At 47.0% G+C, this 21,132-nt stretch overlaps 8 protein-coding genes across 9 annotated transcripts; 2 read left to right on the plus strand and 6 right to left on the minus strand.

Annotated features, from left to right (window-relative positions):
- Positions 1-3,007: 3,007 nt before the first annotated feature.
- LOC6530447 (sialin) lies at positions 3,008-5,733 on the minus strand. Its single transcript, XM_002091327.4, has 7 exons — positions 5,309-5,733; positions 4,976-5,190; positions 4,615-4,860; positions 4,108-4,560; positions 3,916-4,048; positions 3,591-3,832; positions 3,008-3,532 (listed from the first exon to the last, which is right to left on the minus strand). The coding sequence occupies exons 1-7, from the start codon at positions 5,316-5,318 to the stop codon at positions 3,257-3,259; spliced, it is 1,575 nt and encodes a 524-aa protein (XP_002091363.1). The 5' UTR covers positions 5,319-5,733; the 3' UTR covers positions 3,008-3,256.
- Positions 5,734-6,009: 276 nt separating this feature from the next.
- On the minus strand, positions 6,010-8,324 carry LOC6530448 (putative uncharacterized protein DDB_G0288537). Its single transcript, XM_002091328.4, has 3 exons — positions 8,162-8,324; positions 7,775-7,930; positions 6,010-7,722 (listed from the first exon to the last, which is right to left on the minus strand). Exons 1-3 carry the CDS (start codon positions 8,162-8,164, stop codon positions 6,379-6,381), a joined length of 1,503 nt encoding a protein of 500 aa, XP_002091364.1. The 5' UTR covers positions 8,165-8,324; the 3' UTR covers positions 6,010-6,378.
- Positions 8,325-8,677: 353 nt separating this feature from the next.
- On the minus strand, positions 8,678-12,713 carry LOC6530449 (structural maintenance of chromosomes protein 2). Its single transcript, XM_002091329.4, has 7 exons — positions 12,463-12,713; positions 12,093-12,404; positions 11,298-12,027; positions 10,808-11,235; positions 10,480-10,749; positions 10,225-10,418; positions 8,678-10,171 (listed from the first exon to the last, which is right to left on the minus strand). The coding sequence occupies exons 1-7, from the start codon at positions 12,628-12,630 to the stop codon at positions 8,734-8,736; spliced, it is 3,540 nt and encodes a 1,179-aa protein (XP_002091365.1). The 5' UTR covers positions 12,631-12,713; the 3' UTR covers positions 8,678-8,733.
- Positions 12,714-12,772: 59 nt separating this feature from the next.
- Positions 12,773-14,016, plus strand: LOC6530450 (DNA excision repair protein ERCC-1). 2 transcript variants are annotated; one of them, XM_015197187.3, is made up of 3 exons: positions 12,773-12,837; positions 12,999-13,612; positions 13,671-14,016. In XM_015197187.3, the coding sequence occupies exons 2-3, from the start codon at positions 13,022-13,024 to the stop codon at positions 13,857-13,859; spliced, it is 780 nt and encodes a 259-aa protein (XP_015052673.1). In that variant the 5' UTR covers positions 12,773-12,837; positions 12,999-13,021; the 3' UTR covers positions 13,860-14,016. The 2 variants fall into 2 exon arrangements, with proteins under 2 accessions (XP_015052673.1, XP_043062832.1); XM_043206897.1 differs by having other exon boundaries at positions 12,796-13,612.
- LOC6530451 (probable cytosolic iron-sulfur protein assembly protein Ciao1) lies at positions 13,909-15,099 on the minus strand. The gene has a single exon (XM_002091331.4). It carries the CDS (start codon positions 15,019-15,021, stop codon positions 14,014-14,016), a length of 1,008 nt encoding a protein of 335 aa, XP_002091367.1. The 5' UTR covers positions 15,022-15,099; the 3' UTR covers positions 13,909-14,013.
- Positions 15,100-15,491: 392 nt separating this feature from the next.
- Positions 15,492-17,693, plus strand: LOC6530452 (Hermansky-Pudlak syndrome 1 protein homolog). The gene has a single exon (XM_002091332.3). It carries the CDS (start codon positions 15,680-15,682, stop codon positions 17,468-17,470), a length of 1,791 nt encoding a protein of 596 aa, XP_002091368.1. The 5' UTR covers positions 15,492-15,679; the 3' UTR covers positions 17,471-17,693.
- On the minus strand, positions 17,639-18,804 carry LOC6530453 (transmembrane protein 177). The gene is made up of 3 exons (XM_002091333.3): positions 18,592-18,804; positions 18,078-18,534; positions 17,639-18,013 (listed from the first exon to the last, which is right to left on the minus strand). The coding sequence occupies exons 1-3, from the start codon at positions 18,762-18,764 to the stop codon at positions 17,681-17,683; spliced, it is 963 nt and encodes a 320-aa protein (XP_002091369.1). The 5' UTR covers positions 18,765-18,804; the 3' UTR covers positions 17,639-17,680.
- Positions 18,805-18,971: 167 nt separating this feature from the next.
- LOC6530454 (U3 small nucleolar RNA-interacting protein 2) lies at positions 18,972-20,875 on the minus strand. Its single transcript, XM_002091334.3, has 5 exons — positions 20,713-20,875; positions 19,833-20,662; positions 19,575-19,772; positions 19,379-19,515; positions 18,972-19,324 (listed from the first exon to the last, which is right to left on the minus strand). Exons 1-5 carry the CDS (start codon positions 20,764-20,766, stop codon positions 19,086-19,088), a joined length of 1,458 nt encoding a protein of 485 aa, XP_002091370.1. The 5' UTR covers positions 20,767-20,875; the 3' UTR covers positions 18,972-19,085.
- Between the last annotated feature and the right edge of the window lie 257 nt (positions 20,876-21,132).

Here is a 21,132-nt window from a genome sequence, read left to right on the forward strand (position 1 = left end):
AATTTATTGCCGCGGATACTTATCCGTGTGCCCATTGTTACACGGGTACCTTTAGCTACACGTATGCACACGTGAGTGTGTGTGAAAGTGGGTGGAGCTGGGAGGAAGTTGAAGGAAGTGGGAGGAGTTGGGAGCTCACCCACAAATTTATACGCGGCTTTCCTTGCCACGGCGCTACCCATTTAACAGATGGAAATGGAAAATTATGAAGCGACGTGCCCGGAACTGCAAAGTTCATACAGTTCGCGTGCCCACATAATAAATGTGCCTGCCTGCCTAAGTGAGCAAAATAAAAAACTGAATGCGAGAATGAAAATGGAAAATTAAAAAAAAGCGCGGCGGAACAGACAGTTGCACGCTCGTTTAGAGTCGCCCCTGTATTTGAATGTTGCACTTGCCTCCCAATGGGAAGTATCTCCACCCACCGCCCACTTCGACCCGCCCAACGCCCACCGTGCCCCGCCCACCGCAGACTAAACGGAATAAGCGTTAATGCTTCGTTTGAATGAATTTTTGATTGCGTTGTTTACGATTGAATTTACTTCCTGCCAGGGTAGCATTTTTTTTGTTTTGTTTGTTTTCTCTTGTTTGGCATTCGGGGAGTGAGCATAAATTTGCGTAGCCCAACTCCTCCGGAATTCCTTTTTTCTTTTTTACGCTTGCAAATCCGTGCGAATTTTTCTACGGAGTTATAAAGTTAACTGTTGTTTACAGCTTACCGACATCTCCAAGGAGACTTTTCCTCCTCAGATCGGAGATAATGCAAATGGCAATGGAAAAGTATCGGGATGGGGAGTGAAAGTCGTGTTAAACACTTTTCACATTCAATGAGCAGTGGGGCGGCATTCGGGAAATGCGATTTAATAAACGATAATTTCTGATATAAATAAATAATCCAAATGGTACACACATAAGTGTGTGGCAAATGAAAAATGTGCCAAAGACAATTAAACAATAATGATGCGAATGAAAATAAACGTTAAAACTAGTTTAACTACTCAGAAATTAACAAAACTCATCCTCAAGATCATTATATCAGGCCTCCGAAATTTGAGAATTCTGTTTAAAACAGCTTATAAAATATTGCATTATAATATTCCATCCACCGCTTTAAAGTACCTCTCCGAAAACATAGCTGATGATGGAAAATCATCGGTATAATCTCGTTATGGAACTCCTCATCGCCACCACCTCGAGTTTGCCGGCCTATTGGGCAACGTAACAGGAAACCAATTAATCTCTATCAATGCCCGACTTCGCAGGCTCAAGCTCAAGGATCAAGTGACAAGACATCGACTGGCTTAACAGACGCAACCCGGAATGGACAAGCCGTGAAGTGGCCAGGATGATGGCCGGGATTTCTGGGGGGTTGGAAGGACCTGAGATGGAGACGGGGACTGACATCTACGACTCCCTGGAGTGCAATCGGAAATGGACGCCAATGAAACAAATGCAGGCACGTAAAAAAGTCCAAGACCACGGAGCAGCAAAGGTTGGCCTGCCCCTTGCCTCCTTGGCCCCTTGGCCCCTCGCCAGCCATCCTTTTCTCAATTCAATTCCCAACTCCTGCGGAACTTCCAATTGTGCAACGCGTGGTATGAGTAATGAGAGAAACGGCAGCCAAAAAGGGAAAACGATTTTCCGGTTCAATCAGTTTTGATTTAAATTGCAATTATTAACTTCAGTTTGGCAAATCATTTATTTTGCTCTTATATAGGGGGTTCTCATTACGTCGTTGGGTTAATAAAGTATCCCATGATTTCCATTCACGCAACCTTAATCCAAAGAATGTCGTACCTAATATAATTCCGTTGTCAGCTCTCAGTTTATTCTCAGTTATAAATTAAATGAGAGAGAGAGCTTTAGTAGAGTTCCTCGACTATCAGGTACCCGTTACTCAACTTTTATAATTCTTGAGATTTCGACACTCATACGGACGGACGAACGGACATGGCCAGACCATCTAGGCTAATGACCCTCATCAAGAATATATATATTTTATTGGGTCGGAAACGCTTCCGTCTACTTTTAGGGTAACGGGTATAAATAAATGTTCTTGAAAGACCTTGACAGTGATTTAATGACTATGTTATTTAATTGTAAAATCTGTTTACCGGCTACGTTGACGCAATATCTGGTATCTAAGCTATTAATAAGCTAAGCTATTAATAGAATCTTAAGTCCCGTATAGCATAAAAATAAGTTATTACCGTCTACGTAAAGTACATTGTACAGTTAAGTCAAAACTTTTTCAGACAGTAGCTGATGCCTTTAAACTTCCTTATTAGTGTGGGCTTGGTTTGCGTATCGTTGCCTATTTAGGCCTTTTCAGTTTAGATGCTACTGTTTGCTAATAGTATTATGTATTTATACAGTACAGTTTTATAGTATTAATACAATAACTAAACAGTACATAGCAACGAGGGCCTGTCTAAAGATTAAGGGAATGGTAAAGATTTAAGTCCATAAAGAGCAGTTGCTGTGGCGTCACACTCAAATATTTAATTAACTTATTTTTAGACCCATTACTCGTAGAGTAAAAGGGTATACTAGGTTTCTTAAAAAGTATGTAACAGGTAGAAGTATGCGCTTTCGACCCTATCAAGTATATATATTCTTGAGGATCAATAGCCGAGTCGATCCGGCCATGTCCGTTTGTCTGTCCGTCCGTAAGTTAAGATAAATCATACAGATTCAATTGTCCAATTTTTATCGATATGCCAAAAACGTATTAAATTTCCCGTTCGCATTAGTAACAGGTATCTGATAGTCAGGTAACTCGACTATAGCGTTCTATCATTTTTATAGATATTGAAAAATCCTTTTTGACCTTCTTGAAATAATAATCTCTAATCGGGATTAGTTGAATCACCTGGCTTGAGTAAAAATTTTCCCAGACAGCAGAAAACAGATCTAGCTTCCTTACCCATAAAAAATATTCTAATGCAAGCATGAAGTGACTTTTACGCCGAAAGTGTTGCCTAGATTATAAATAAAAACTGGTAAATAAATCATAAACATTTTTATTTACATTTAACCAAAAACGCACGTTGGACAAAGGGAATCTCGGGAAGAAAAGATAAGTAATCCTATGGTATAGGTAGCAACTCACTTAAATCTAGAGGTTAGAGATGCTAAACACTGTAGTTTCACGGGAAATTATTTACACAAAATAACGATAAGCGTTATCAGACGTGGTTCGTGGCCATAATCAACACGTTATAATGCCATTAAAACAAAGTGTGACTGTCCCATGTCACTTTTCATCGCTATCAGATTTTGTTTTGGTCTCCTTTTCAGTGACGGCAGGGCTTTTCTCATCCTGGTCTGATTTGAGAGGCTTCTTCTCCTCCTCGTCCTCCTTATCGCCTCCCAGATTTTGGAGTTCCTTTAGTCCGGAATCGGGCAGCTGGTGACAGCCACTGTTCCAGGGCTGCAATTTGGATTCCGAGAATAACGCGTACAAGATGCCACTGCCTGTTAGCATCACAGAGCTAAGCAGGAACACATTCTTCCAGGCATCAATGGTTTGCTATAAGAAGACATTATACATGGATTAATTAATACTTACAAAGGCAGTTCCAACTTACATTATTGTGGGTGAGTTGGCCCACGATAAAGGGCGATATGAAGCCTGGCATTCCACCAATCATTCCACTCACACCCAGGACAATGCCCGCATAGTTTGGCGACAGATCGACCATGGAGGCTAGAGGACCGGATGACACGGCACCGTGGAGCATGGTAGCGAATGTGACCAACAAGATGGCAGCCGTCGCGTTGTAGCCAAAGTATGCTAGGGCTAAGACTATCAAGCCTTTAACACCACAGCCTGAAAAAAATATAGTTAAGTAAATTTAGGAAATGTATTTATTTATTTTAGGAAAGTATAATACAATCAGAAGTTATACTCACAAATGAATGTGGCCAACTTCCGGACATTGGTGCGGCTCATCTTATCCGTCCGCAGTAGATAGTCGGCGAACATGGAGAAGACGTAGGCGAAGAGCATTCTCATAAGATGCGGCAGTCCAGAGAGGAAGCCCGTCTGAAAAGGATAAAATAATGTGTAATGTTGTTGACCTACAAAATCCTTTACCCACTTACCGCTCGAATGTTCCAGTGGTGAATCAGTCTGAAGTAAGTCGGCGCATGGGTCATTAAAGTGAAGAGACCCCAGATGCCACCCCATTGGGCGACCACATTCAGCCAAACCGGACGGGAGGTGGCAATCGCCTTCCACGGAGTGGGTCCCTTCTTGCCCTGAATGGAGGCTCCCAAGGACTTCTCGATGTACTTCCTCTCCGAATCCGCGATGCGGGGATGCTCGGCGGGACTATCGAAGACGAGGAACTGCCAGGCGATGAACCAAAGGGTGCCCACGATTCCGCAGATATAGTAGACCCACTCCCACCGTGTCCAATCGATGATATAGCCGAAGATCGGATAGAACAAGGCCACGCCCACCGAGCTGCCCAAGTAAGCACTGACAAACTTGCTGCGCTCGTTGGGCGGAATCCATTTGGCGGTGAGCACGTGCATCGATGGCCAGGCCAAGCCCTTGAAATCAAATATTTAAACTTTTCTATCAAAGTTCGCTTGGGGTTCCCTTACTGTTATCCACCCCTGGAACACTCGAAGGGCAATCAAGCCCGTGTAGCTCCAATAAGATACGAGGGGTATGAGGAAGCAGCAGAACACACCGATACCATTGGACCAACCGAAGACCAGTTTAGTACCATACTTGGTGGCCAGGATGCCGCCGGGGATTTGAAGAGTCCAGTGGGCCCAGAAAAATGATCCCAACAGAGCGCCCTGCTGCCTCTCGTTCCAGTGGAATCCATTCTTTTCGTACGATATCTGCCAAAGATATTGTCCACACACACGTTACTCATACGCCCCGTTGTTGCACAAGCTCCGTCACTTAGTGGCTTCATTAAGCACTTAACCAGTGATTCAGCGATCTGATACTCACATTCGCCCAGTCCAAAAACCAACGCTCCAACGAAAATCGTTCATTTAGTTCTGCAAGGGCAGCCAAGTCCGTGGAGTTCTCATGGGTTTCATTTGAGGCAACAGCACCCTTCCCGGCAATCATGTCCACAATGGTAATGTTCAGATTGATCCGGATCATGTAGTTCACGATGAAGCCCATGAATGTCATGTACCACAGCACAGTGCGCGCCTCGACTAAAAAGATCAAAGTAAAGTACGTGAAATGCGAGCTCCCAACTTGTGGTTGTTCTTAAATTGGAGGTCTTAAGCCAGATCTTCGACTTCGATTTCAGATTTCAGATCATTCTCCTACCTTGGGCCATGGTGAATGGATTGACTGGTTGGGAACTTCACTTGAATTTTGAACTCTGCATTTGCAGGAGCTGCTGCCAATCCCAGCGATTCGATCTCCGACGATCAACTGCTGCGATCCGCTGCCGGAATAGAATGCCAGACCCAGTCTGCCTCCAGTCGATCCGCCTGTATCTCTTTATCCCAGCCGGACGCCACTGATAAGCGCCGCAGATCTGGCGGATTATGCTGCAGCTCGGCTCGTGATCGCTCATCAACCTGCCCAACATGCGACAGACAACGACGAGTTCGGCGATCGGCAGTGCTCAGTTGAATTTCGCATTTAAGCAGATCGGATCAGTCAGCTGTTGGACTATCTTTATGATATGGCGTGCTCCCTGTGGATTTGCTTATCGCGTTTTGAGAGATGAATACTAGATATTCCTGGAGACAGCTTAACGACGGGCCGCCTGCTGGATTTACAGCTTCGCAAAGTCCAAACAAACATGATTGTGGAGTCCACATCAGAACTAAGGAAGTGACTGCTCCGATTTGGCCAGAAAAACATTTGTTAGGTATATGGCTCGTAGTTAGGTATATGGGAATAGGAAATTCTTGCCAGAATTTGGGGATCAATCATTTTAATTGATCTTATATAATAAACATATAAAAACCCAAGGTCCATATTTTCAATAACAGCCACAAATTAAAAATACAATTATATTTGTATTCACACCAAAATATTTATGCGTCGCGATCTATTGAGAACTTGAGTCACAGTTTGGCTGCGCTGTTATTGCCACGAGAACATTTACATGAGGATCACGACATCCACTTACCACAAAATGGCATAAGTCAAGAACATCTTGTTTGTAATCCTTTAAGAATATCTTTGTCATAGACTGCACCATTTCCGACTTATGAACATTTTTGTAGTGAGCAATGTGTACTTAGGTATAGGCTAGCATAAGAGTGAGGCCTACGAATTGCTGTCTAAATCGAGGGCTAACAGTTGTGCGCGTCTGCCGTCGTGGGGGACAACGTCGCAGGGCGTGGTGCTCCACAAGTGGCTTCCCACAGACGGCTCAGGACTCATCCGACATTTTCGTAGGACATTGGAGGCCGTTCGCTGGCGGCAGAGCCAAAGATCGTGGGCGGATGGTGCTGCTGTCCCTGTTGCTGCTGCTGGTGGGTATGCTGTTGCTGGTGGGGATTGTGGGCATGCTGGTGTTGCTGTGCGGGCGGCTGCTCATTGCGAAGTTGTCCCAACGGGAACATGATGTTATGAGTCATCTGGGGGTGGTGCAGGTGCTCATTGGGTGGCGGTGGAGGCGGTTGCTGGTGGGCAGCATGATGGGCCTGAGCGGCCTCCACATGCTTGCGTTGCTCGCTCTGCTGCTGCTGCTGTTGCTGCTGATGCACCTTCTCCACGGTGTTCTCCTCGTACTTTTTCTGAAGCTGGAAAAGTGGCAGCTGCTGGGAGGCATGGATGGGCACAGCAACTGTCCCTGCAGACGCTACTCGCTCTACTTGTGATTGAGGCGATGGTTCACGCTCGCCCTTTTCGTACTTCTTTTGCAACTGGTACATGCTGTGGGACAAGTGAGTAGTCACCGTGCTACTGCCACTACTGCTAGAGCTCAGCTTTGAGGAGGTGGACGTGGAGGAGGCCGCAGGCTTTTCCGCTTTGACAGGCGACTTCTTCTGGTACTTCTTCAGTATCTGCATTAGTTCGGACTTTACATCAAGGCGTATCTCCTCGGGAACTCTCTTTATTTCCTCGTACAGGGATAAAAGGAATAACTTATCCGGATCTCGGTTTTTGCGTTTCTTGCTCTTTTTTGGAAAGGCATCCTGCATGAACTGCAGAAGCTTCTCCTCAAAGGGCGACTCCCTGGATAGTGATCCACTTCCATGCTGCCTCCTCAACAAGTGTGGATGCAAGCCACCATGAAAAGCAGGGTGCTGGAGCATCCCGGAGTGTGACTGACCACCGCCGCCATGCTCGCCTCCTCCACCACTGCCATTGTGCGCCTGCAACTGGGGTACTGGGTGTCCCTGATATGAGCCACCATTGCTTGATCCAGGAGCATCATTGGTTTCGCCATCGTTGGTGTGATGATCCTGCTGCTGCTGTTGCCCTGCATGCGATTGCGGATCCTTCTGGTGCTGCATATTGTGCTGGTGATGGCCCACTGCCGCCGTGAGAATGGCATCGCACAGATGCTCCGGTGCGTAGTCCAAGCCGGTCAAGAAGTTCTCCGCCTTGAGTTCACCATTCATCTCCTCGTAGAAGTACTCGGTGCCCACAATGTCAATGATGTCGTTGTCCTCCTGGTTCAGTTCGATCCCTGGCGGTGGAGATCCTCCAGAGAGTTGACAGCGCTTCAGTTCCGCCAGCTTTTTTCTCGTCGTCAGTCGCATGTCGCGCCAGCACTGAAGAAAAGGTTAAACTTATTTTTTTGCTTTTATAGACGAGTGAACTTACTTTTTTCCACTGAATAATCGTCTTCTTGGGACCAATGGTGTTTAGGGCCGCTTGGATCTTCTCCCAGTACCACTCCTTCTCCTTTTTGCCCTCCATGTACTTGGTTTCCCGCAGCAGTGTGATGAGCATCTTCTTCTGCGGCTTGGTCACTCGATCCTGGAAGGGCAAAACGGCACATTAGCACTCCCACATTCCAATGAATGAATTTCCAAAAATCAGTGCTTTTCCCGCCTCGACCACCACTCCAATTGTTGCTATTGTTTATCCAAATGCCAGCGGTGTCTACAATTTTTGCTGGTTCCCGCACACATACACACACAAGTTGTCGAGTGTGTGTGTGATTAAAGAATCGAACGATTCATAAGTTTTTGGAACCTTGCAAATTACCATGGTGAGCTTTTGGAGCAGTCTGCGTTGGCTCGAAATCTTGATGTTTTGTTTTTAAACCGCCGTCGAGTTTTTGCTGCTTAAATCTGTGGACTTTTGTTTAATTTTTCACTCCCTCAAACATTGCTGTTGCTGCCTTTCGTTCTTCTTCTTCTTTTGCTCGTTGCGTATGTGTGTGTGTGTGCGTTTGACGGTCTCACCAGTTTGACGTTTTGCCCGCCCGGTTGGAAATCAGCTGATGCGCAAACGACCGTTACAAAATATAAATTTGTAGTTGAAGTTCTTATTTCGTTATTTAAATTAGTTTAAATATTGCAATCTGCGTTTAAAAAAAAAAATAATCAGACCCTTCCTTTAAATAAAATTCTCGCCAATTTAAAAATCTAACAAGGTAAATAACGCAAACTTCCAATTAAATAAATGTAAATTAGTGCAATCGAACTAATAAAATTACTTAAATATTTATTAAATTTATTAAAAACCTGTATTACACCAAATTAAATTAAAGCAACAGCATTTTATATGAGATTTTACAGGTTTTATTAAGTAATAAAAATTATACGAGTCCAATTTCAGCGCTTGTTGGATGTTGCCTGTCTGCTGACCTGCCGGGTGATGGTGGACACACCCTCCTCAAAGAGAGTGCGGAACAGAACGTTGGCGTGGTTGAATAGACCATCCTTGAGAGACACAATCAGGAACTGCGAGTTGGTGAAGTGCTGCTTCAACATGCTGCCTATGTTTTGCGTGTGCGACATGTCCAGCGCAGCGTCCACCTCATCCAAAATGTACAAGGGAGCTGGGGAGAACTTGAGCATGGCCAGGACAAGAGATAGAGCCACCAAGGACTTTTGACCACCAGAAAGTTCACCAAGACTTTCCTTCCATTTCCCATTGAAGCCCACTTTAATCTCCAAGCCGGTCAGACACCCATTGGTATGGACGGGATTGAGTTTTGCATCAGCGCCGGGTAAAAGGGAGCTAAAGATCCCACTGAAGTTCGCGTTCACCTCGGTAGCTGCTCTGTTCAACTGATCCTGCTCTTCTTCGTCCATCTTCACGATGATTTTCTTAATCTTCTCCTTGTCCATTGCCACAATGTTTCGCCGGCGCTCGGTCTCCTTGAAGTTCTCTTCTTCGCGATCCAGCACCATGATAGCGTTCATGTTGAGGGTGCGCTCCATTTTGTCTTTTTTCTCCTGCATCTTCGCCAGCTTGTTGCCTGCTTCGTGGGGATCCTCCTTGCTGTAATCGTAGCGAGTGTTCTTCATGCCAAAGCAGTTCTTCTCCTCCGGAATCCAGGGATACTTGGTCTCGAGGGCTTCCATCCGCTTTTTTGCTTCCTTGGCATCTGAACTAATCTTTTTTTGTTCGTTCTCTTTTTTCTTCACCTCTAGCTCAATCTCCTGATTTTGCTTCAACATTTTCTCCTTCTTGACCAACTGATTTCGCATCTCCTTGTTATGGGCGTTCAGTTTATCTTTCTGCTCCTTGATTGCCCGCTCGAGCTCCGTCACCTCGGACGCAGCACTGGAGCTATTTGCTTTTAGAGCGTCTAGCTCGGCCTTGAACTTTTCGAGGTTGTCAATCATGTCCTGGTGCTGCTTCTTTGCAGTTTCGATACTTTTCTGCAGCTCAGTGATTTCCAATTGAAGAGTTTCGAACTCTTGCTCTCGCTTTTTCCAGTTCGCCCGAGATTTCTCCGCCCTTTGTTTGGTCACCTTGATCTCGTTCGTGGCAGCTTTCATCTCACGCTCGCGATAGCCCTTTGCATCCGCCAGCTTCGCCTCGATATCCTTAATTTTGGCTTGCGAGGTCTTTTGCTTTTCACGGGAGTCAATAATTTGTTGCTCTAGGGTCTTGACCCTTTCCTTCATTTCTTCAATTTCTGCCTGATTCTGTTGAAAGGTTGTTTGGGCCAACCTGTTCTCACACATGCTTAACTCATGTTGTCGCATCTCAAGATTTTCCTTTATTTTGTTGAACGATTGAGCCAAGTTTTCAATGGATCTAAGAACAGATAGGAGTAAGTATTGGCAACGGAAAATTTCTTGTTTACTTACGCAATTTGCTTTTCTAATTCGGCTATCTCAGCGTCTATCTCCCTATACTCCTTTTCTATTTGCTTAATGGCGTGTAATTCTTCCAGGACGTTGGCACCTTTAGGAGCAGCACCTCCAGACACAGTGCCATGGGGATCGACAACATCGCCTTCCAAAGTCACCGAACGGCAATTAATACGTGGGTCGTAGCTGATCTAGAACAATGAACAATGCATGTACAAAATTTACCGAAATATAATGGAAATCAACACTTACTTGTTTGGCTACATTAAGGTCCTTGCATATAAGGGTTCCGCCAAAACAAAACTTCATGACAGGCTCGTAATAGCGGTCGTAGTTAATCAGTGACATGGCCCATTGGACATTTTCGGCACCCACTTTGTTTTGAGCGTATTCCACCACATTTCTGCTTAGCGAGCCAGATTGAATCTTGTTGATGGGGATCATAGTGACACGACGCTGAAGGTTGCCCCTCTGCAGGATCTTTTTGCTAGTTACATCATCGTCCGTCACGTAGCTATATAACTAACAAAGAACTCGAGTTTAAAAAAAAGAACTTTTGAAATCTAATACAACAACTTACACTCCCGCCAGCTGTCTGGACTAGAGCCATTGAGTTTTGCATGTCTTTCACCTGGAACAACTTGCCAACCATACCACGCACCTTTCGCCGATCAAAGTTAGGTTCTGGGTCCTGGTATTGCAGGTCATAGCGGGAGGCATTGCAGCGGTCCAACTCTCGTTTCAGATCGCGCTTCCGCATGTGCAGATCATTGCGGCGCTGCTTCAGCTGCTCGAATTGACCACCCTCGTAATTCAGATTTTGTAGCTGCCGTTCCAAGTTCTTAATTTCGACCACAAGCTGATCATGCAGCCTTTTATCCTTTACATAGGCAGCATCGTTGGTCTGGGTCTCACCCTCACGTTGTTTTAAAACGCCTCGCGTATGACGCAGCTCGATCTCTGAGGTCTTAATGGTGGTCTGTGCCTCGCTGAACTGCTCCTTGGCCACTACAGAGGAAAAAGACAAATAGGTGAGTAAAATGATTTGGTTTTATCCCCGACCGACATACCCATTAATTGTTCTTGCAGTGTGGAGGCTTGACCGTCTTCATTGGTGGACAGTCCCTGCGACACAGCTTCCAGCTTCTTTTGAGCATCTTCATAAGCTTTCGAGTCCGTGGCATCTGCCTCCTTAAGACTTTCAAATTCGCCTTGAACCTTAGCCATGTCCGCTTCTTTTTTAGCCAGCGCTCGCTCATCATCCTCAATGTTTTTGGAGGCCATTCGAATCTTCTTCTCATCTTGCTGAATTGTTCCCTGGGCCGCCTTTAAGCTTCCCGTAGCGGTAGCTTCTAGTGCCCGCTTGGCGCTGAGCTGCGTTTCCAGATTTTTGATGGAGCCACCCATCTCTGCATCGATCTGCTGCTGCATCTCCTTCACGGAGTTTTCAATGCTCTCGACCTCTTCGAGGTTCTTGGCGTGAGTGGCCTTGCAGTTCGCTATGCGATCCTCTATTTTTTGCTCATTGGCCTCCACCGTCTTAAGGGACTCGCATTGCTTGAGATATTTGGCGGAGATGTGAATCCTGATAAGAAAGTCAATGTCACGGCAGATCTTCTGATACTCCTGGTAGGCGGAGCGCTCTTGACGAAGTTTCACCAGCTTCGGCAGCACCTCCTCGTCGAGCAGAACCTTAGTCTCCCGCACTTTTGTCTCCTTTTTCTCAATCAGGGTTTTGGTGGCATCTCGCTTGGTTTTGTACTGACTGGTTCCCGCTGCCTCCTCTACCATTGAAAGAACCTTAAGGAAATATCTTTGTTAGATGGAGGACGACTATTTATAAATGTATATTTCTGGCTACACACCTCTTTGGGCTTCATGTTTAGCACTTGTTGGATCTTGCCCTGCATGATCAGGAAATTGGGATTGTTCACATTCAGCTGGATTGAGCAGAAGAAGTCTTGCACCTTCTTGTTCTGCACCAGCTTTCCATTGATGAGGAACTTGTTTTTGCCTCCGACAACCACCTGGCGCGCCACAGAGATCTCCCGGCACTTCTCGTATCCCTGCGGACACTGGGCGGGATTTGTGTTGTCAAACACAATGGTAACAGTGGCCTTAGTAATGCCCGCTTGCCCATTCTTGTACACCAAATCCTGTAGAGCTGACGCGCGCACCTGGAATTACACAAAAATGGTTAAGGTTTAGCCCACAATATGTCCAATTGGTACTCACATTCTGGAGATTACTAATTCCCAGCACGAAACAAATGCTATCTAAGATGTTGGACTTGCCGGAGCCGTTCAAACCCGTGATAGCCGTAAATTCCGGATCGAATCCTTCTATCTCCGTGCGCCGTCCATAGGATTTGAAGCCGTCGAGCACTAGCTTCTTAACATACATTTTTATGCGAAGCCGTTTTTCCAATTCCTGGCGTTCTTTTCGTTTAATTTCGCGTCAAAAATTTGCCGCAATTAGTGTGACCGTGGCACGGCATCTGAAATCCTATCGAAATGTTAAGACAGGAATGATTTCGATAAGTGTCCGCTTAGTGACGAATACTATATGCACGGTATTTTAAATTAACACAAGGGATTCCAATTTAATTCGGTTAGAATTCTCACAGCCATTAAAATGCATCCATCTTTAAAATAGAGCTTCATAATAAAGTTTCTTTAATACAGCCTGGAATCTTACAATTACAAAATGTTGTGCAATAATTTTGGATTGCCTTCGTTACCTGATTTCTAATTGCACCTTGGGCTTTTTAGTTTGTTTTATTTAAACAACCGAAATGGATGACTTCGACGATGATTCCTTTAACGATGTGCTGGGCTCCATGGAAATGCCAACGGCAGCGAAGCAACCAAAAGTAGATGCTCCATCGACTACAGCAGTGGTTCCTGCTCCCAGCACCAGCACGGAAACAAGTGGATCCGGCAGTTCCGCATCCGGCAAGCCGGCTTCGAATCCGCACTGCGTTCTTGTGCACAGCAAACAGCGCGGCAATCCCATCCTGAAATCCATACTCAATGTGCCGCTGGAGTTCCGCGACGACATCGTGCCTGACTATGTGGTCGGTCGGACATCCTGCATCCTGTACCTCTCGCTGAAGTACCATAATCTCAATCCCGACTACATCTGCCAGCGTTTGAAGGCTCTAGGCAAGATGTATGAGCTGCGCGTGCTACTGGTCCAGGTGGACACACCAGAGCCAAACAATGCCCTCAAGAGTTTGACCAGGATATCACTGTTGGCCGACCTGACCATGATGTTGGCCTGGAACGCCGAGGAGGCAGGCAAAATCATTGAGACGTATAAACAGTTCGAAAAGCGTCCCCCAGATTTGATCATGGAGCGGGTGGAGTCTAATCCACATCAGAAGGTACACATGATGAAATTCAGCGTATAGTCATTGTAATGCAATACCCAAATGTCCTTAGCTACTCGCTGCTCTCACCAACATCAAGCCTGTGAACAAGACGGATGCGGCCGCCCTTCTGCACACTTTCGGCAACCTGGGCAACATAATCAATGCCAGCGAGGAGCGACTCTCCCAGGTGATGGGACTGGGTCCCCGGAAGGCCAAGAAGCTGTACAAAACCTTGCAGGAACCTTTCCTCAGCAAATAGCAATCTTTATTAGGTTAACGCATCCCATAACCATGTATGATACACTTCATTCATTATTGGAATACAAATACTTTAATTTGTTATTACGCAGACACTGTACAAAAATTAAGTTCCAGCATTACCCACTTAAATATAGCAAACAATAATCGTTCTGTTACTCGGTCACTTTCCAAATTTTAATGGTGCCATCATCGCTGCAGGATATCAGTTGACCGGCCACCACTGGATTCCACTGAACCGAGTTTACGTCCTGATCGTGAGCACTCTCCTCCGCAGTTAGTTGCTCAAACGTGGGTTCGTCTGGCTTGGAGTCGCTGGTCTCCTTGAAGATGCGAATGCCGTCGTCGCCACAGGCAGTCGCTATTAGGCCTGTAAGCTTGCACCAGGACACGTCGTAGATGGCTCGCGAATGCTGACCGGACAGTGTACACACGCACTTCCAAACGGTTTGCTGGTCGGGTGTGGCCACTCCGGCCGAATTCCCAGGATGGTATGCCCTCCAAATCTTCACCGTGGTGTCGTCGCTACAAGAAACCAGGCGCTCGCCATCCGCATCAAAGTCAATGCCCCAAATTGTGCTTGTGTGGGAAGTTAGAGTCGCCGTGCAGTCCCAGTCGTTGTCTATGGGCTCCTCTGCGTACATTTTTATGGTATTGTCGTATGAGGCGGAGGCCAAAATCTCCTTGGTCGGATGCCACACTACCCGCTTTACGTCCTGTGTGTGCGAGTTCAAAACGGCGGCGCACTCGAATTCATCATCGCCGGCCACCTCCCAGATCCACACGGACTTGTCCCGCGAACAGGTAGCCAGTAATCCGCCGGATCGCGACCAGCTGACGCTCTTCACCTCGTTTTCATGGCCCTCCAAAGTTGCGTTGCATTCGAATTCTCCCGAGGATTTCGACCAAATCGCTGTGGTGGCATCGAAGCTGGCCGAGGCCAGGTACTGGCCACATGGAGACCATTGGATCTCGCGAATTGTGCGCTTGTGGCCGTCGGATAGAATGGTCTTTGTGCTCCAGGTGTTACCGGTCAGCGACCAAATGCGGATGGCCTTGTCCTCGCCGCAGGAAGCAAATACGTTGCCCTTTGGATGCCATGCCACTCCCCAAATTCGTCCTTTGTGGCCCTGCAGCGTGTGTTCCAAAATTAAACGTCCCATTGATGATCAAGTGCTGTATTAGTGGACAAATCACTGTCTGTCCAAATAATGATAACATAAGCGCATGTCGCAAGAAGAAGATTGTCAGCTGATGCCAGTGTGGGCAAACGTCGGCAGAGGTCGTTCTGGCTTTATTTATCTCTTCACTGGAGATAATATCAATACAGCCGTTACCCGTAGAGTACAGGGGTATACTATGTCTCCTAAAGAGTATGGAACAGGCGGAAAAGTTTTCAAACCTTCCTACTTCTAACTGTTGCTCCCCTTTTAAACGATTCTAGTATACCCTTTTACGCTACGAGTACCGGCTATAATAAGAACATGTTAATGAATGAATGGATACAGATTCATACATTCTAAATGTTCAAATTAATTATGAATACTCAATGAAAGTTGACAAAAACATATTTCCACTTAAAGAGTAGGCATTATATATATTGTTTTGTTTGTTTATTAAATGACGTATAGTGCAAAAAGCTAAATCTGGCTAAATAGGCTCGAATTGCTCAGATCTAAAACGTCTTTAGTGTTGTGCAGCGCCGAATTCCAGTCATCACCTTTCCTTATCAGAACGCACTTCGAATTCCGTTACCCAGCACCAGTGGAACTGGTGAAAGTTTTGTTGTGTATTTAGTGTTTTGCCGATGCTGATAAGAAAATGAACGGACTGATTGTGTTTAACAGCGCCAACGACGTTGTGTACCAGAAGCTCAATGAGCCGCTGGCGCAGAAGATTCGCGGTGTGGCCACCACCCAGGGCCTGCTCCCCTCCGGTGGCGCCCTGGACAGCAACATACTTCTCCAGATTTTCAGCCCCATCGTTGGCTCTCAGCGGATAATGCAGTGCCAGTTCGATAACGCCTACTCCAGCCTGCAGTGTGAGCAAGGTTTCAATTTGGTATTTGGCGAACTGCTAGGCTTTACCTTTCTGAAGATCGGACAGATACCCGTGGAGTTGCTGGGCCGCCAAATGGGTGTGGCCATTACGCTGACGCGCTATTGTTACGGCGCCAATTTGTTTGCCGCCCAGGCGGGCGCCATGCAACAGGAGCTGCTGACGCAGTGCCTCGATTGCTACGAGACGTTGCTGTGGGAGGAGGATCAGACGTACCTGCTGGAGGCCATGCCCAGGCTGTTGATCAACACGGAACTAAAGAGGACGGTTCATCTAACGCTGGACGCCACCCTGGAGCACTTGCGTCAGCTGGGATTGCCCCGTGCCCACGCCCTGTTGCTTGTTTCCAACAAACTGGTGGCCGCGAACAGTACTCGGCAAGCTCTGCCACTTGCTGCCGCCGACCTGCTCTTCCTCAGCCTTATGTCACGCGCCCTCCAGGCGCCAAAGTCACCGTCACAGCGGGCAGTAGCTGTGTTCCTGCAGGGCGTCTCCCACGATGTGAATTCTGGCTGCGTTCCCAGTATCGTGCACATTTCGCGCCTGCACGGCAACCAAGTCCTGCTGCAGGTCATCGAGTACGCACACATGCCACTGACCAGCTGCATCTACGATTCCTTTTTTGTGCTTCAAAAAATCATGGCCGTGCAGCATCAGGGCGATTCGGATGCCCTCAAGCCCGCCTTCGAGAATCTCGAGTCCTTTATTGTGCAAGCCCTAAACGCTTTAAAGCGATACCTGAAACAGCGATCGGAAACCGAGGATCTAGAGAACTGCACGAAGAAATTCGCCGCTAAATGGGAAAATCTTCGCAAGATGTACACTGAGTACTTCAAGAACTTTGAGCGGGAGCTGTTGGTGAGGATCGAGTCCAATTTGCCCTCGTTTGGAGAGGAACTAAAGCAGATATTCACACTGGCCTGCTGCGACAGCTCCAGTGTCCATGAGCTGGATCAACTCTCTGATACAGCAGCGAATGTGGAGGCCAAGCTACTTGAGTTCGCTGAATTTCTGGCCGTTAAGGCCACTCGTAACATATCAATTGATGCTTACTTGGAGGATTTTCCGGGTCTGGTGCACTTTATGTACGTCAACCGCAGCCGAGGACAAATGCTTGCTCCAGATCTGCGACCCAACCAGCTGGTGCCAAAAACAAAACTCTGGAGCATGGTGGAGATCGCAAGGAATTACCTGAAGAAGGGCCAGACCACAGTGATGTGGAAGGACAAGGCATTCCACTACTCGTACTTCCTCTGGTTCGAGGACATGACTGGTGGCGTTCTAAATACTGTCGTGGATTTGCAGCACCACTTTCTGTCCACAGGGGCCGCCAGTGGCAATGGTTCGAAGTCTCCAACAGAACCGGGTGCACTTACAATGGATTACTACCATGACCTAGCGGAACTGTGCTTCCCTAAGTTGTCGCCGGCAAAGGTGCGCGTCTACGAGTTGTATTGCATTCATTTGGGGCTCGTCACCGCCACATGCGCCGTGGAGCACGCTCGTCGCCTAGTGGCGACCATCAGCGATGTTGTCGGCGAGGAAGCGTTTTAACTGTATTGTCCACCGCGTCATCCTTTCATTCCGTGCAACATTACCCGAGTTAGAACATGATTTCTAGTCAATTTTCGAGACCCCTTGGCGAGAAAATCCAATCGAAATTTGTTAGGCTAAGGACAACTATCCACTGTTATAGGCTACACAACAAAGATATTTGTAAAATAATTGGAAACATATTTTCTTTAATCGTAACAATAAATGTTATTACTCCGTTTCAGGCTGTTGTGCCTTCTTCAGTTCCTCCAGCCTCTCCAGGAAGAAGGATTTCCGTGCCGTAAGTGGCATGGACTTTTGGCGAATCATAAAGTTCTCGTTGCCCAGGGCAGTGTAAATGTCATTTCCAATCAGCTCTCTCAGAGCGATGTTCTTCTTTAGATGCTTGTCGTAAAAGCTGGCTCCGGCCTCCACAAATTGAGGACCCATGCTGGCCAGCCGCTGGTCAATCTCTGCGTCCATGGACACCTGATTGTAGTCTTTCATAAAGGACCAGATTCCCAGGCCAAAGAGACCAAGGATACTGTATAGCACAAACCGGACCTGGTAATTACAATCGTGAAACGGAATCATTTAATGTTCTACAAGTGTGAGGTTGAAAACTCACGCTGCCATGGCGAGCAAATAGATCTTGCCGCAGGTTGAGGTAGTGACCAATGGTGTAAACCATGAGGAAGCTAACGCTGGGGAAGATGGAGTTCAGAAGTACCCTATGGGTTTGCAGCTGTAGCACAGCCTTGCTAAGACCGAAGATCTGCTCATCCTCATTCAGAACAATGGCCTCCTCCAGCAGCTTTCCGCTGGGCGAACTCCAGTTGATCTCTTTGTCCCTGAAGCGAATGTCTGCCCGCTTAATCTCCTCCCGACTGCCATAACCATAGTTCACTGGTATGCCCAAAGCGCCGCCAAATCGCAACTTGGTGGTGCCCGCCTGGAACACATCGAATCCGAAGACTGTGAAGGGCTTCACGAACTTTCGCTCAAAGGGCGTCAGACCCAACTGATCCAATGCCTTCTCCAGGCGCTGCTGCACTGCCTCCGGCACTGGACGACCCACGCCATGTCTACGGAAAGAAGAGGGTGTTAGAATGGCTTCCAGACGGGAAAATGTTCTCACCCACTGATAGCATTGCACGAAATCGCGGTAGTATTTCAGGCCAAATGTGTGTGGCACGAAGTTTCCCACAAAGAGTGCCACTGTGGTGGCTCCCGCCGCGTAAAATACCAGCTTCCGGCCCTTTTCTGTCTTAAAATAGGAGAAGAATCCCCCGCCGGCTTTTATTTTCTGCTGCATTTCAGCACTTGTTGTTTTGTAACACGGCCAGTGTGACCATAGACAGCTATGAAATAAGACCAAAACATGAACGTTTTGCGGTTACCGTACAGCTGATTTATATCGGTTTTTGAAAATATATTTTAAAATAAAATAAAAATATATGTAATATTCGAGGAAAAAGGTATATAACGATGTTGTCCAAAAAGTAAATATAAAGCAGATGTGTATGTATGGAAGTATGAACCTTCGGCAGAAGATACAAGTGCTATTTATGTATATATTTTCAGGCCGTTTCTTGTTATAAAAACTATACAACTTTACTTAAGCTTAGAAGTTAACCTAACTGCTGGCGGCGCTCTGCAACTTAACGTCGACTACAACTACTTGGTTCTTGGCCTCCTTGAGTCGCCACCAGCGACCCAAGCGGTGCTCCTGGCCGGTGGCCACAAACAGCTTGGTGCCATCGGCATTGAAGGCCAGTCCGTTGATGAAACCAGCGATGGATATGCTCTGAATGAGGTGCATTTTGCGCGCGTTGGGATTAGTCTGCCAGAGGCGGACGCAACCGTCACAGGAGCCTAGAAACATGAATATTGAGTTATATTTCGCAATTAGTAATAAGGCAATCCCACCTGTTGCCACTAAATCCGTGTTCACTACCACAGCAATGGCGGTTATCCAGTTGGCCACGCCATTTTCTCCCACTCCGTGCGCCAGTTGCGTTGTACAAATGGGCTTCTTCTTTAAAGCGCTCCACAAACCGATTGCTCTGTAAATACATCGTATTATTACTAACTGACTGAAGTAATTAGGCAGACTCCCACTTACCCATCCATGCCACCGGACACGAAATGCTCATCGTTGATGTACTTTACGCACTCAATGCTGTCTTTGTGTCCATTGTAGATCAGCTGCGATTCCTCTGTGATCTTCCAAATGCGCAACGAGCAATCCGAACCGCCAGCGGTGATGGCGCGCTCTCGACTGAGCGCATCTATGCTGGTTACTCCCGTTTGGTGACCGAATCTGCAAAGAGGCTCGTTTTTAAACTTTGATATTAAGAATATTATTGAGCACACCACTCACAAACTCTCCACATAGGCCATCTCATCCAGGGACCAGATTTTCACCGACCGATCCTTCGCTGCCGAGTACAAGTCATGCGTGCCTTTGCGAAAGACCAGACCTGCCACACAGTCCCGGTGGCCTTTCAGCGTCTTAATGTGCTTCATCGTCTGCGGACACCAGATTTGAATGTGTGGACCTCCTTCGGCCAGGGCCAGGAACTTCATGTCCGAGGACAGGCATATGCTGATGACATGTGAGCGCCGCTTTTTGACCGTCTCTGGCTCCTCGCGATGCGACAGTACATCGGATTTGTCCAGCACCTTCCCCGTTTCCGTGCACCACTTGAGCAGGAACTGGGATTTGGCACCAGTGTATAGGTATTTGCCATCCGGACTGAGTGCCAGGGCACAGATGGGCGTGTGGTGCAGTTTGTGCTTGAGGATGCGGCTGGACTCGCAGCTCTTCAGGCTGCCCGCAATGTTGCGACGCAGCTTGCCCACGCTGTCCAAGTACTCCGTCTGCAGGCGCTGCTCCACGCTCTGGCCCAGTTCCCGGTCGTCGGCGCGTTCCGCCTCCTGCTTCTCGATCTCCGACAGATACTGTTTGGCCAGACGCAGCCGCTTGTCCTGGGCCGTCTCCTCCTCGCCCTCGTCGGAGGAAAATGCCAACGCGTTGCTGTCGCCGGCGCCCAGATCGCTGTTGTACTCCTCATCGTCGCTGGCTATTTCCTCGTCGTCTTCCTTGGGACGGCGCTGCTTCTTCGGCACTGGTCCGTCTCCGGCTTGCGCTGATTTACCCAATTTTCCGCCTTTCTTGAGCGGTTTTCCTTTTGTTGTTGCTGCGGGATTCTATTGAAAGCGTTACAGGTGCTGCTGTTTGCGCTGCTTCATTCACTCACCTTGCGCTTCTTGGTGCCCTTGGCGCCTGGCTTGAGAAAGAAGGAGGACGACATCGTGCAAAGTTACTACTTTTGCGGCTTTAATTCAATGTTTATGATAAAAAACTTAATTTAAACGAAGAGTCGTGCCCACGTGCATATAACAAGGCGCGTGTCCAAATTTAGTACTTTTGCGGAATCAGCTGTTTGGCGAGAGCACAGACACAAGCTGCATGCTATGAAACTGTGTGTCAGCACGGCAGCCCTGAAATGGGCGCCAATTTGAAATGCAATGTTTAAACTAAAATAAATCCTATTAATCAGCTTCACATTTTATGTAAAAAACATGGATTTTTAGCTTGCTTATATATCTTTATTTGTGAAATATCGATGATTAATCAACCAACAACTAAAACTCATAATTAAATCAATTAAATATGT

The sequence above is a fragment of the Drosophila yakuba genome, chromosome 2R, assembly GCF_016746365.2.
Source record: "Drosophila yakuba strain Tai18E2 chromosome 2R, Prin_Dyak_Tai18E2_2.1, whole genome shotgun sequence".
In the NCBI taxonomy this organism is placed as follows: Eukaryota; Metazoa; Arthropoda; class Insecta; order Diptera; family Drosophilidae; genus Drosophila; species Drosophila yakuba.

Coding starts and splice junctions, on each gene's coding strand:
- LOC6530447 (XM_002091327.4), bottom strand. Junction 4,861..4,975: donor GGTTTTTGGACTGGGCGAAT/GTGAGTATCAGA, acceptor TATCTTTGGCAG/ATATCGTACGAAAAGAATGG. Junction 4,561..4,614: donor TGTTCCAGGGGTGGATAACA/GTAAGGGAACCC, acceptor TTTGATTTCAAG/GGCTTGGCCTGGCCATCGAT.
- LOC6530448 (XM_002091328.4), bottom strand. Junction 7,723..7,774: donor CGATTATTCAGTGGAAAAAA/GTAAGTTCACTC, acceptor CCTTTTCTTCAG/TGCTGGCGCGACATGCGACT.
- LOC6530449 (XM_002091329.4), bottom strand. CDS start 12,630: ATGTATGTTAAGAAGCTAGTGCTCGACGGCTTCAAATCCTATGGACGG. Junction 12,405..12,462: donor GAATTAGTAATCTCCAGAAT/GTGAGTACCAAT, acceptor GTGTAATTCCAG/GTGCGCGCGTCAGCTCTACA. Junction 10,172..10,224: donor GAATTAGAAAAGCAAATTGC/GTAAGTAAACAA, acceptor ATCTGTTCTTAG/ATCCATTGAAAACTTGGCTC.
- LOC6530450 (XM_015197187.3), top strand. CDS start 13,022: ATGGATGACTTCGACGATGATTCCTTTAACGATGTGCTGGGCTCCATG. Junction 13,613..13,670: donor AGTCTAATCCACATCAGAAG/GTACACATGATG, acceptor AAATGTCCTTAG/CTACTCGCTGCTCTCACCAA.
- LOC6530451 (XM_002091331.4), bottom strand. CDS start 15,021: ATGGGACGTTTAATTTTGGAACACACGCTGCAGGGCCACAAAGGACGA.
- LOC6530452 (XM_002091332.3), top strand. CDS start 15,680: ATGAACGGACTGATTGTGTTTAACAGCGCCAACGACGTTGTGTACCAG.
- LOC6530453 (XM_002091333.3), bottom strand. CDS start 18,764: ATGCAGCAGAAAATAAAAGCCGGCGGGGGATTCTTCTCCTATTTTAAG. Junction 18,535..18,591: donor GATTTCGTGCAATGCTATCA/GTGGGTGAGAAC, acceptor TTCTTTCCGTAG/ACATGGCGTGGGTCGTCCAG. Junction 18,014..18,077: donor TATTTGCTCGCCATGGCAGC/GTGAGTTTTCAA, acceptor TGTAATTACCAG/GTCCGGTTTGTGCTATACAG.
- LOC6530454 (XM_002091334.3), bottom strand. CDS start 20,766: ATGTCGTCCTCCTTCTTTCTCAAGCCAGGCGCCAAGGGCACCAAGAAG. Junction 20,663..20,712: donor AGGGCACCAAGAAGCGCAAG/GTGAGTGAATGA, acceptor CGCTTTCAATAG/AATCCCGCAGCAACAACAAA. Junction 19,516..19,574: donor GTGTCCGGTGGCATGGATGG/GTAAGTGGGAGT, acceptor ATGTATTTACAG/AGCAATCGGTTTGTGGAGCG.